General features: G+C 39.4%; 1 protein-coding gene across 1 annotated transcript in view; it reads left to right on the top strand.

Moving 5' to 3' along the window:
• The window catches only part of CACNA2D4 (calcium voltage-gated channel auxiliary subunit alpha2delta 4), a 163,131-nt gene that overhangs the window by 140,598 nt on the left and 8,478 nt on the right, over window positions 1–14,055 (top strand). The window contains exons 33-35 of the mRNA XM_044677413.1: window positions 5,367–5,419; window positions 5,954–6,009; window positions 8,114–8,134. Of these exons, the coding sequence (XP_044533348.1) occupies window positions 5,367–5,419; window positions 5,954–6,009; window positions 8,114–8,134 (130 nt within the window). The remainder of the gene's footprint in view (window positions 1–5,366; window positions 5,420–5,953; window positions 6,010–8,113; window positions 8,135–14,055) is intronic.

The raw sequence follows: 14,055 nt of genomic DNA, 5'->3' as shown, positions 1-14,055 counted from the left end.
TTTGTGATTGACAATGCGCATAGTAGGCATTTGTGTAAATGTTTATTGATAGACTGGCAAAGGGAACTTGAAAGAATAACTAACAGTTCCCAAACTTCTCTGCAATTTAGTCTCTAGGCATTGGAGGTAAAACGAATTGCCCGAGGCCACAGGGCCAGGAAGTGTCAGAGAAAGGACTGAGATCCCTTCAAAGGATATTTTTAGTTGCAGAAGGTGGCAATTGAAACGTGTCACAAATTCTAGGATGCTACCCAACCTACAAATGGTTGTTCCCCATTTATCGGTCCGATTGGGTCCTAGGTAAGAATTCTGTCATTTCCTCCCACTTTGGAATAATGAAATGACCTATCAGCCGTTCTCCGCTTTTTGCTAGGAGAGAACGCCCGGAGAGCTGCCCGATCATAGAAATACCCTCCCTCTCCCTCATAACTGTGTTTTAGACGGTGCCATAGAGTCGGTGGAGGACCAAAGAGCTAGAACGCCAAGACACCCCACTTCCGGAAGAACTTCCGCCAAGTTTTGTGGGCGGAGAATGCCATGAGGGAGCGAGGCCTGTAAGGCCTGCCAGCCTCCGTGCTTCCTTCCGCCGATCTGGGCAGGAGCTGGGGATGAACTTCGCTTATCCCCACTTATATCCACTTTGGTTCCTCTCTGCCCCACGGTGTGTTGCGGGTCGCAGAGACAAATTTCCTAGATCCCTGGCGGAAAAGCACGAGCACTCGAGCGAATTGTAGTTCCCTCCAAGCCCGCCGGAAGTTCCTCCTGAAGGCTACCGGAAGGGCAGTTCGTGTGTGTTCTCTGCACCATCTACTCCTGTGGTCCTCCAAATTCTCTATGGCCGCGGCTGGTGGCGTGTCAGTGCGCAGGTGCACACATTCCTTCTTCCTGTTCTCTTACAGACAAATAGTCTTCCCCAAGTTTCTTCTACTCCAGCAGTTCCTGGATCTCAACACCTTCCCTTTGGGCAAGTTTCTTCCTTCTGAATTCGTTATTCCCCTTGCAGAGCCAACCAAATCCCAGCAATACCTGGGAAGTTTCAGGGCTTGTGCTTTGTGTTAAGCTCTGCCAGCCCAGGAGGATTAGTGCTGACTCTTCTGGAATGTTGTCTCCTCATGCCCTTGCATCTTTGTGCTTCCTGTGGTATTTTATCTGGCTTGACCTTTAGATAACGAAAAGCTCCTACCCAGCTCCTTTTTCTCTTTTCTTCTTGATCAAACTTGCAAGACTCCATCCAGGAAAAAATATTTTTACCAGCCCTCCAGTGACTACATCCCCAAAAATGTTTAATACAAGACTCAGAAATTCAGATCCTGTTTTCAGATGCCATCTTCTTCAATAATTGTTCAATTACCAGGTCTCTTTGCTTCGCCTGAAGTCCACAGTTTCAATCATCAACAATTTTAAATATATATATATATATATATAAAATTTCAATTTAAACAACAAAAAATAAGAAAACAAAACACCAGTGCCTCCTAAATTCTACACTCTTGCCCAAGATTCCATAATTAAGCAATATTTCCTAAATTCTTACTGGAAAATCATGGAAAAAGAGGGCAGTTGTTTTCAAGTTTGAAAAGTCAAGGCAACAAACAGCCTGAGTCACTCTGCTCCCCTTAAGTGGAAATCACCAAACAACACTATGAATTTCTTCTTCCTATGAACATTGTTGGATGGCCACTCTTGATGGTGCCTACCTGTGGATGCATATCATCATGCCTTAGAGCACATAAAGTTACTTTCTCCTGAAAGAAACCAACTCCTTCCTTTAGAGATCTGTCTCATAACTATTACTAAGTTCCAAATATTCTTTCCTTCTTTCCTTCCTCCTCTGGGTCATCTCTTCTACCCTTAATCCTCCTGCCACTTCAACTCCATCTCTCCTCCCCACACACACATACATTTTCTTTCTTCCTGAACTACTTGCTCTAGACTTTCAAAGAAAACTTTATTTTTCTGATAACCCAAGCAGGTGTTCTTCCAGCTTTTCCACCTCAACTTCAGAAAAAAAAAATCAATCAGGAAAAATTTATTAACCAGCTTATATGTGTCAGGCACACACAGATACACATGCACACCAAATATAAGAGTATTTGCCTCAAATGCCTTACTCTATCAGAAAAGCAGCAGATATGCATATAAAGTATTTGAGGCTATAAATGAGAGGAAGCATGGTGTAGAAAGCTGACCTTAAGATCAGGAAGACTTAAGTTCTGTCTCTGGCAAATATTATGTGACTCTGGAAATGTCACTTTCAGTATTCCAGGCATCTCTCTAAAGGTCTATAAAAAGCAGTAAAGTTGTTGACCTACCCTGGGAGAGGGATTTCCCTCTATACCAATGGTTCCCAAACTTTTTTGGCCTACCACCCCCTTTCCAGAAAAAATATTACTTAGCCCCCTGGAAATTAATTTTTTTTATTTTAATAGCAATTAATAGGAAAGATAAATGTACCTGTGGCCATCACCACTTCCTGGATCGCTGCAGCACCCACCAGGGGGTGGTGGTGCCCACTTTGGGAATCACTGCTCTATACCAACAAAATAACATTCAGATTAGAGACCAAGTAACCAAACTGTACCCTCATACCACATGTAAGCCATCTCCTTACCCCAGGCAGGGAAGGGAGAGGGTCAGATGATGTGAAAATATGTCCTCCTGCACATGTGGAGAGCAGGAGGGGAGCAGCCCCCTCTGGAATATGTACCATAGGTTCGCCAACATGGTTCTATATAAATGTATATGTATATGTATATATATATATGTATATATATGTATAAAGCACACACAAGTAATCAGAGAAATCAAGAAAGGCTTCATGGAGATGGTGTTTGTTTAGCCAAGTTTTAAATGAAACAAGAGTTTTTAAAAGGCAGAGGTGAAGAATGAGATCACTACAGGTATGGGAAACAGTCAGTACAAAGGCATCAAGTGGGAGATAGAATGTTATGTGTGACAAATTGTAGGAAAGCCAGTTTGGTTGGACTATAATGTGTAGGAACAGAAGTAATGTAAAATAAGATTGACAAAACATTTATTAAAAGTTCACTATGTGTCAAGCACTGTGCTAACAGGGATAAAAACAAGCAAGACAGTTCCTGCTCTCAAGGAGCTTACTTTATCAAAGGAAAACAACATATAAAGGGAAGCTAAAATTGTTGGGGAAGGGATGTGTAAGGTGACAAAGCGGTATATATAGTTTGTGTAAAGATAAGGTGAAATCTGGGTAAATGGAGTCCAGTAGTAAAGGGCTTTAAAAGGGAGCTACTAGAATTTATTGAATAGGGGAGTGATAGGATCAGACCTGCATTTTAGGAAAATCACATTGGCAACCCAGAACATGGATTGGGTTGGGAAGAGACTTAAAAGGAAACCAATTAGATGGTTAATGCAGTTAATCCAAGTGAAAAGTGATAGAGACCTGGCCTGGAATGAGAATGGCCAAAGGGCCACAAGGAGAGAAGGGGTCTGACAGGAGAGATGTAGGGGAGGTAGAATGTCAAGATTTGGGAACTGAGTGAATTTCTGGGGAAAAGTCAAGGATAACTCTGAGTTTTTGAACCTGGAAGCCTAGAAGTATGGTGGGATCTATCAGAAGCGGGGGGGGGGGGGGGGGGGAATTGGGGGAGAGAGGCTGGTTTATAGGAAAAGACAATTAATTGTTTGGAATATGTTGAGTTTGTGATATCTATGGGATGTCCAGTTTGAAATATTCAATAATCAGTTGGTAAAACAAGACTGGAGCTCAGGAGAAAAGACTGGAAAGAGCAGGAAATCATTTGCATAGAGATAATTTTCAAATTAAAACCAGAAGAGGCCTATAACTCCTGCTACTGGATAAGAGTTGAAACTGGTAGATCTCTTGAACTCTATCAGAAATAGCAGGTCAGAGCTTCTGCCTGTGAACTGTAATTCTAGCCTGAAAGAACTGAGGAAGCCCAGTCTCAAAACTCTCTCTCTCTGTCTCTCTCTGTCACTCTCTGTCTCTCTCTGTCTCTGTCTGTCTGTCTGTCTGTCTCTCTCTCTCTCTAACTAATGGAAAAGATAAAGTCTCTTTAAATCACAGTAAAATTCAACTTGCCCTCCATACTAGCTGGAAATAAGCTCTTCTCAGTCCTTTGTCATTTTGGTAGCTCCAGTCCCTTAGGCAATTGCTGTTGGCTATTCCTCTTCTTTGTACTGTCCCCACCCCACCCACTTCCCAAGCTGTGCAGCTAAGTCAAGATCTAACTGATTAACTTACTAATTATTTTATTTATCTTGGGTTTTCAGCCTTTTGGGGATGGAATGCTAGATGGATGAGCTGTTTGATTAGCCATTTCCAGATACCTGCCAAGTACTAATGCAAACAGTTGCTCTTGGCGGTACTGTTTCATAATGAAGGCCTCAAACAGAAAAACAATTACTCAGCAAGGTTTTTAATCTAATTAAATCCATTTACTTAACTCTTCACTCTTCCTTTTACTTAAAACTTATAGAAACCACTTTGTGTTTCTCAGACCACATGGCTCTTAAGGGGATTGGTTACAAGACTCACACTGATTGAGATCAGAGATGCTTTCTAAATCTCTTAATGTTTTCCTCCTGAATCATTGTCCACCAGCCCCTTTATCTCCTCCCTGTTTTTAGCACCCTCTCCTGGTGAGGTGATAGAATATCCCAAACATCCAATAGCAGTATCCCCTAGAACAGGGTCGGCAACCTTTTTGGCCATGAGAGCCATAAACGCCACATTTTTTAAAATGTAATTTCATGAGAGCCGTACAGTGCTCACAGTGCTGCTCCTGTAACAGCGCCTGAAAAAAAATGGACTTTATGGCTCCTGCAGAAAGAGCCATATCTGGCCCTCAAAAGAGCCAGATTTGGCTCGAGAGCCACACGTTGCTCTAGAAGTTCCAATTAATGGTCAATATGGAATTTGCCCAACTTCCCATAAGCAGCTAACCTACAACAGGAACTACTCAGAAGCCTTAATAATGTTGGGAAAGACCTTAAAGGCCATCTAGTCACATCCACTCTAGACCCCATGCTACCAGCACCAGAATTTTATTGATAAAGGAAACCAAAACTCAGAAAGGGTTTATTTACTTTTCCAAAGCCACACAACCAGTGAGAGGGTGCTCAGGATTTCTGACTCTCCATACAGTATTCTTTCTACTGCATCATGCTGCCTCCCCAAGTGTCTCCTCCAATGGAGTCATGTGGAGGGGCTATTTCTTGAGAGTAAAATGGAAGCTGAGATGGTAGATATTTGGGTAGTTTGCATATTATTTAATATTTTGGTGTGCTTTGCTTGTCAAGGTCTCCACCTAGAGACTAAGGGGGAATCTGACCTTGAACCTTAATGATGTTTTCTACCTTTCCAGCCCATCTATGCGATTATGACTGCTGCCAAATGGCTGATGAGTGAGCTCTTCATGTGAGTGTGGGTGTTTGAGGGAATTATATGGAAGCAAGGGAGGAAGGTTTTATACAGAGTTGGGATCACGGCGGGAAATCTTTTCTGGCTCTTTTTAGGGTACTTTCATGGATACAAAAACCACTGGGAAGAAAAAGAGAGCCCAGTCATGTGGGAATTAGAATCTATAGATGGTATTCCCTCAATATGATTAATCTCCAAAATATGCTGCTCTGCTGAGGTTGCCCAAGAAGGCAACCAAACAGCATTGTGCATTGTTGTAACCTAGATCTTAGAAACAGAAGGGCAGACTTGGGAATGTCCAAGGAAAAGAGGAGATGAGGGCTGGCTGCCAGCCACTGGGTGTTGGATAGAGACATCTACTTTCTTGTTCCTGGAGCAAGTGAGACTCCTTCCCCCTCCTCCCTTCCCAAAGCTGCAGAAAGAAACTATACCATTTAAGGAGGGTGAGAGAAAGCTGCTAAAACTTCCTACTCATTACCACCCCCATCCCCATCAGACACATACACACCACTCCTGTATTTTTTTTTACAGGTTCTTCTTAGAGTGGGGTACATGGGGCTGCTGGCAGTGGGAGAACAGGGCGGAGGGTGAGTACACAGCACTTCTAGGGGATGGGGAAGACCAAGACAGTACAAGATAATCTCAGGCATTTTTCCAGATCATCATCAAATGCATGAATTTCAGTTAAAGTCAACAAACACTAATTAGTTACTTATAATACAAGGATTCAATGCTGGCCACTTGGGATATAATAATAAAAAAATGATAAAACAATTCAGCAAATGTGTATTAAGCATCTACTCTGAGAAGCATCTACACTTATTGTGTTAGACAATAAGGAATATCTGAGGTTTTGATAAAATCTTTGCCTTCATGGAGCTTATAGTAAGGGGAAATGGCATATATATATATAAACATGACCAAAAAGTCATATATGTTCAGTCTATTTAAAAAGACACAAATAATGCTAAAGTCAGAGAAGTCAGAGAAGTCTTCCTAGAGAAGATAACATTTGAATTGGGGTTTTTTATGTGAAATAAAGCTGTCAAAATAGGATTATTCATTATTAATATTAAATTAATTTAAAGAGGGTTCTGAATGCCATGCTAAAGAATAAGACTTTTTATTCAAGAGGCTAAAAGGAAATGCTGAAGATTTTTCAGCAGAGTAGTAACAGGACCACATCTGTACATAAATATAAACCTAGCAGTATATTAAGAATGGAATACACTAAATGATAACTCTAGTCCAATTATCAATAATATGGAATTAGGTCTTGATCAATGATACATGTAAAACCCAGTGGAATTGTGCATCGGCTAAAGGGGGCTAGGGGAGTTTGGGGGAAAGGGAAAGAACATGAAATATGTAACTAGGGGAAAATATTCAAAATAAAAAATTTTTTTAAATTAAAATTAAAAAAAAGAATGGAATAAAAAGGGGGGAAGAGAGTAAAGGTCAAAACATCTTTTAGGTAGGTATGGCAATGAACCAAATAGATCATAATGGGGACCTATACACTAATTCTTTGTAATCAAAGAAAAACAACAAACTTGGTTTTAGACACATTGCCTTTGACACATTTGAACAGACAGAGATACCCTGTAAACAGGCAGATGGAGAAGCAAGTCTGGAATACAGAAGAAAAGCATCGGATATCTACATTTAGGAATTATCTGACTAGAGGTGATAGTTCAAGCCATGGGATTGCCAAGGAAGTGAGTGTAAGGAAAAGGACCCAGAACAGAAACTTTGAGAACATCTACTTGCTGAAGGAGTCAGTGTAGGAAACAGAGCAACTAGAGAGGGAAGAAGACATCCAAGAGAACAAAGCAACTCAGAAGCCATGAGAGATAAAGGTATCCAAGGCAACAAATACTACCAAAAGGTTAAATGGGGTGAAAACTGAACACACACACACACACACACACACACACACACACAACCTTTACAAAAGTTGTTTTCTATTAGGGGTGAAAGTAGAGGTACAAGGAATTGCACAGTTGGTAAGCACACTATACCTGACCAAGGGTGACAGCACTAACAGTGGGAAGAAAGGGACAGGTTCTAGATTTACTTCAAATAACAAATTGATAGAATTTGGGAACTAAATTGTAGGAAGTAGGTAAGGGATAGAGTAAATTTCAGGGGGTTACCTATTTCAAAATAAAGCTAAAGGATCTGGAGGTAGGAGTGGAAATGAAAGCTTTAGCACAGAAATAAGGAAGCTAAGAGGATCGTGAATTTTGGAGTCACAGAACTGATATTGTTCTGATTGGGACATGATAAGTTTAAAATGTGGGAGTTCAGGAGAAGTCTGGACTAGAAATATGGAAGCAGAAGCTTTTTGCTTTAATGTTAAAGGAATGACAACTTTATGTTAAAGGAATGACAACTTACTGAGGTGGGATTCGGGTGGGGAGAGGGATCACTAGACCATGTTTTATATCATATCCCTCATAGATTTCTCTCCTACCTTCCTCCCAATCCCTAACCCGATCACTTCCCTGTTTGACATCATCTCCCCGCTGCTTCTGGACCTCACCATGTGATATCACTTCATCCTGTCATCACCACATCCTGTGATACCCTCATTCTGCCTGACTTTGCCCCCCTTCCTGTACCATCATCTTGTGAAATGGGCCTCCATGATTCCATCTCCACCTTGTGTTGGTCACACAATCTGAGCAGCCAAAGCCATCTTTCATCACTGTAAGTAAAACCAACCAATAAGATGCTAAGGGCATGTTGCAGTCTAAAAGCTTAGAGAAGAAAAGATTGAACTTTCTTTTTAGACTATTCCTCAGACAGGGGACCCTACCCATCTAGGGGTACCCCTACCAGTTCAGGATAGTGTGCCAGGAGATGAGAATGCCCTTAGCTCAAATTGCAGAGAAGCATTTAGTATGTTTGGCTAATTCTATGTCAGTCAACAAACATTTATTAAGCATCCATTATAGACCAGACTCTGTGCTAGGCTGTAGAGGTACAGTTACTGCCCTCAAAAGAGTTCACAATCTAATGGGGGAGACAACAAATAAACAACATGTACAAACAAGCTCTGTAGGAAACAGAAAAAATTAAAAGAGGGAAGGCACTAGAGTCAAGAACATTCTAAGTGATATCATACAACACAACAAAACCCTAGAAAAATAGAAGGTTCCCTAAGCCTACTGTAGCAGTTCCTGGGTATTGTTGCAAGTATTATTATCCCCATTTTTTAACAGATGTGGAAAATGACATTGAGAAAAATGAGAGGATTTGCACATGAATACAGAGCTGATAGTTAAAATCTAGTTCTTCTGACTCAAAATCCATTGATCTTTCCACTATCACACAGTAATACTTCACTCCATTTCTCCCTTTGCAATCATTATCACCATCAAGATAGGAAGAAAGAACACCAGACCATAAGGAAGGCCTGGCTTCCAATCCTTCCTCTGACAAAGAACCTACCTCATAGGGCTTTGGGGATGATGGAACAGGATCATGGTTGTAAAGTGCTTTTTAGCAAATTGTAAAGCACTGTGTAAATATCAGCTGACATCATCATCACCATAATCACTGCCACACCAAAAATGACTGTGGGCTTGTTTGGACTTCCTGACCAAAGATTTCCCTAACAGCTCCCTTCCCTGAGGATCATCCCTATCCTACCCATTGTCTGTCAGCAAGGAATTAAGTATATAATGTGTGCAGAGCAGATATTGGTAATAATACCTTACATTCATAGTATTTTCACAGCCATTATCTCATTTGCTCCTGATGATACTATATGAGTGAATGAAGCAAAGCAGATAAAAATCCCTTATTCCTATCTTACAGAGGAAGAAACTAAGGCCCAATGAGGTTTCAGTTTGCTTACAGAACTAGTAAGTGGCAATATCATAGATTCATGGTGGTAGAACCAAAAGGAAAGTGAGGAACTTAACCTTTTCCAACTTTCTTATTTAATAGATGAGGAAACGGTTCCAAAGAAGTTAGGTGGCTTACCCAAAGATACACAATTAGCAAGTATCAGAGTCAGAAACTAAACATGGGTCTTCTTTCTACTGTATGGGTTTTCTGATTCCAACTCCAACACTTGCCACTAAGTTGTTCTGAGGCACTGTTAGAGAACATATAAAACAGGTCTAAGAAAGCGATATGACCTGATGCTTTCCCTGTCCGCAGCTGAAGCAATTATTACTAGATTAACAAGTCCTGGGGACAGGAAAGAATCTAGGGTTATCTCTAACTCTTACTATTTTGGCTGGACCTGATTTTATCTATATAGGGAACACTTATACTTCTACACCCAATGATCAAGCTGATCATATGTATTGTGGGCACCTTACTTGACTGCCCTTTGACATACTCTCTTGAGTATGGTTTTATTGAAAAGATCCTGAACTGGACATTAGGAGACCTAGCTCTTTCAGTTGCTCAGTGACCTTAGATAAGTCATTTAACCTCTAAAAAGGAAGCCCAGGTTTCCCTTTGAGAAAAATGTCTATTTTAGATAAGCTATGAAGATAAATTTGAGATTACAGATTAAAAATGATACTGAAGTAAAGGGTTGTACAAATGCAAAGGGGTTCCATCATTATTGTTACAAATAGCAATAACAGAAACATTTCTATCAAAACTCAATCCAATATCTCTTCTGGGATCGTAGCAATGACAAAATAAAAGAATGCCGGTCAGAGTGATGTGCAGCAGGATTCCATGCCCATAGTTGAGAATGCCCTGCAAAAACCCTTAAATATCCAACTGGGCACCGGTGAGATTATTGATTAGGTTACCATCTCAGGCAGGGTCAGATAACTGTTCCTATGAAAGAGATAGATGGAGTGGCATAGAGTTTCAACCTGGAGGGACCATTAGGAAAATTAGCTTCTAACTGGAAGGAGTGGTACTCCTTCATGTTAGGTACCACAAAAATGAAAGATAAATCATAACAAAAGAGAAATACCAATATCTTACCTGTTAGAAATGCTTCAGTACAGCATGCCCAAAACCCACTAATGTGGACAAACCAATGGTATGAATGAAATGAACTGAAGGTTTGAATACTTAAAAAAAAAATATTCCACTACTAACCAACAAAATTGGAAACTGATATTGCCAGTTATAGGCAAATTCTCCATACTAATTTTTGCCTACAATATTATACAACACATTATGAGATAATCACAAGAAATATTTTCATTCCTAAAATCAGATTAAAGAAACTACAAATAGAAATTGTGGAGCTGATTAAAGAGGGAAAAAGCTAAAGAACCTAAAGCCTTTGAAAACTTCTACTTTGGAAACACTAATAATAAAGCAAATGAAAATGTTTTTGAAAAAAGTGGGCATATGTAGACTAGCATTTCAAAAAAATCCTTTTTGAGTTTCATGGCACTAATTCAGCTAATAGAAGAACAACAGAAATGTAGGATAATGTTTTAAATGGCTATTTGCAATAACCATCATGTTTAAATGCATTTTCCAACAATATTTGAAAGCAAGCATAAAACAAATGTTAACACTTGTACAGAATGATATATTCTGCAGTTGTTGCCATAGGAAAGATTATGGGAAGAATGGTAGCTTTCTCTGGAGAACAGGTGTTGAAAACTCTCATGGTAGAAGCACTTGTAAAAAATTCTTAAAGACCTACGGAAAGATATTAGAAAATGAAGTCGATATCAAACCAGTATATGTAATAGAAAACCTGAACACCATATCACCCAATATGCAGAATGGAATTCAGAATACAAAAATATGCCAGAAATTCTTGATACCCTTATAATTAAAAATGAAAGCCAAAAGGTCAAGGTGATGCACAGAGTAAATCAACACAAAGAGTAAAGCAATTAAGTGCAATCCAAAACTATGCAATAGAGACTTGGAGAGCAAATGAATTGAGAGACAGAGAGACAGAGACCTAAAAGGAGGATATGGAAATTTTCTGATCATAGTTTTCTGATTATAGTTAAGAGAAGTCCAAAAAAAATCTTAATTTTGGTAAAACATGAAATAGAAAACTTTCCTACAGTCAGATAATGAATGAAAATGTTCATTTCAAGAGAAGTGACCAAAATGGTACCTTTTCTGAAACACTGGAAAGTGGAGAGACCAGTAAGATCCTAATCATTGGTTCAAGTGTTTCACATTTGTATATGAACTATTAGTAAAGCATTTTACCATATATCTTTCTAGTTTGAGCTTCTTTTCATCTTTATTACATGTGAAGGCATTATTTGTCATTCATGAGAACAGCAGACTTATTCAAATATAGGCAATTATGTTTATGTACTTTGTATAAAGCATTCACAGCTGAGTATGGCTTTTAAGTCAAAGAGAGAATCATGCCAAAATAGCATATTAAATACTTGGAAAACATGGAAAACATCAAGTTAATGGCTCCACTTGAAAGCACATTAAAGAGCTACTTCATCTTATGAAAACTTTCTCCAATGATAATAAAATATTGATTGGACTTAATACGTGTAAAATTCTTAGTGAAACTATAGCTAGTAGATGTTGCTGCAAAGCGACAGTCGGCAGGCTGGGGACTTACTTTTTTTTTCTTTTTTTTAAAAACATCCCTTCCCTCAAGGAAAGGGGAGGTGCTGATTTCACCTCCAAAAGCCTCCTTCCTTCTTTTGAGCTAGCTCAAGGATGTGGCCTTTCCTTTGATCATTACCCTCTCCACTCCTTCTCTTTACATCAGAGGCTGAAGGAGCTCCTGAATTCAGATCAGCCAAACCTACCAATCACAGCTCATTTGTCTTAGGGCAAAGGAAGGTTTAAATCCATGTGAAATCCTTTCTCTGTAATTTTAGAGTTTTAAAAAATACATGTTATTAATAAACCATCTTACCTTGTCAGACTGCCAGAATAGATTCTGAAGTCTAATCACCAGAATAGGGCTAGTACTGACCTATTTAAGTTCTCATCTATTCAAGCCCACAACTAGTATGTCCCCTCAATCTCCACTGGCATTCCCAACAATTAAAGACAGTGAGGACTCAAAAACAGTTAAGACTGATTTTATCTTTATTCACATAGAGCCAATTTCAAAATACCTTAAAAACAGCAAATAAATAGCTTTAATGAAACAGGGAACTTAAGCATGAAACATTCTTATGGACAGAAAGAAGTACGAGGGGAGAGAGGAAGAAAGTACAACTTTCCCACAGTTTTCTCAATTCTGAAAGGCTAAATTGCTTAGAAGCTTCAGTCTACGTTCTTTGCTCTATTTGGCAAAGGCAAGGCTGCTGAAGCCAACATTTGCTTCCTCTGTAGTCCAGGGACTCATACTGCAAGATTCCTACAGAGATCCGATCACTACTACTGTCCCTCCCACCCCATTTCTCCTTGGCCACAGTTCCTTGCCAGGGGAATGCAATAGAAACCATCAAGGACTTTAAGCGGGAGGGTTAAGTTTCTTGATACAGTGTGCTTTTGTATCTTTCTGTGACAGCCAGACATAACCACAGACAAGACTGTTGCCTACATTAAATGCCCAGAATTAATAACGATGTCTAAAAATTTAGCAACATTCTTAATAGATGCCATTATGTTGAAAACTCAATCCAAATTCATAATAGCCAGTATTTATATAGTGCATTAGGGTTTACAGAGTGTCTGACATACTTATATATATTTATTTGATCCCTCTAACAACCTCGTGAGATAAACACCATTACTATCTTTAATTTACAGATGAGTAAACTAAGACAGATGACATACCCAGAGTCATATATATAGTAAGTGTCTGAGGCAGGATTTGAACTCGGTTCTCATGACTTCAAATCCCACCTAACTGCATTTACATGGAATGAAAAGTTTTCAAGTTCTAGAAACCTCCTGGAAAACATAAAACCATGGCAGAACACGATGAGGTTTATGCCATTCTTGTCATCCTATCTACTGTTGGAGTTTTTCTGAAGATGCCTTCAACAAATGAGACTACAGAAGAATATATTACATCTAGTATACTTAGTGACAAAAAACCAATCATTTTATCCATCTGTGCAATGGTCTATAGAAAATTAAATATATAAGAATAATAGCAACTTGTACTTGGCCTATTTCTAGCTGAACCTAAGAGAATAAGGTAACGGTGATGATGATAAAATCTGAAAAATCATAACTTCCCTGAAATGAGCACTTTCTCTGCCAATGCAGGGGTTAAAATGTGCCCCAACCTTGAGCCCATCTTCTGACAGACTTCTCCTAACTTAGTTAACTGATACTTGAAAAGACACATTTCAAGTTTTTCTATCTTAGTAAGTTCTGATAGAATTCAAGAACTCAGGGTCACCTCTGTACTACGATGAAGCATCATCACAGAATTGTAACAGAGAATATTAAGAATATTTTCCTTTTTTTTTTTTTTAAACCTGGGAGCTGGTGCTACTCTGTAGAATTGCTTGAATGAAAAGGCCCCCATAGGTATGGTTTCTCCAGGGCACTTTTTCCTCCTTAATGTGCCTCCATACTCTGCAGTTTGGCCCTTTCTTTAGAAAGATAAAGAGTATCTTACCAACACTAACCAAGGATGCTTCTCTCTCTCTATGTTCTAACTCAAGAGGACCTTGAGACATAGGACCATGATCAGGTGCTCCTGAAAAGTGTCCTGACCATTTCTGATGGAGATG

The sequence above is a fragment of the Gracilinanus agilis genome, chromosome 5, assembly GCF_016433145.1.
Source record: "Gracilinanus agilis isolate LMUSP501 chromosome 5, AgileGrace, whole genome shotgun sequence".
Taxonomy (NCBI): domain Eukaryota; kingdom Metazoa; phylum Chordata; class Mammalia; order Didelphimorphia; family Didelphidae; genus Gracilinanus; species Gracilinanus agilis.
This window is presented reverse-complemented; position numbering and strand designations above follow the sequence as displayed.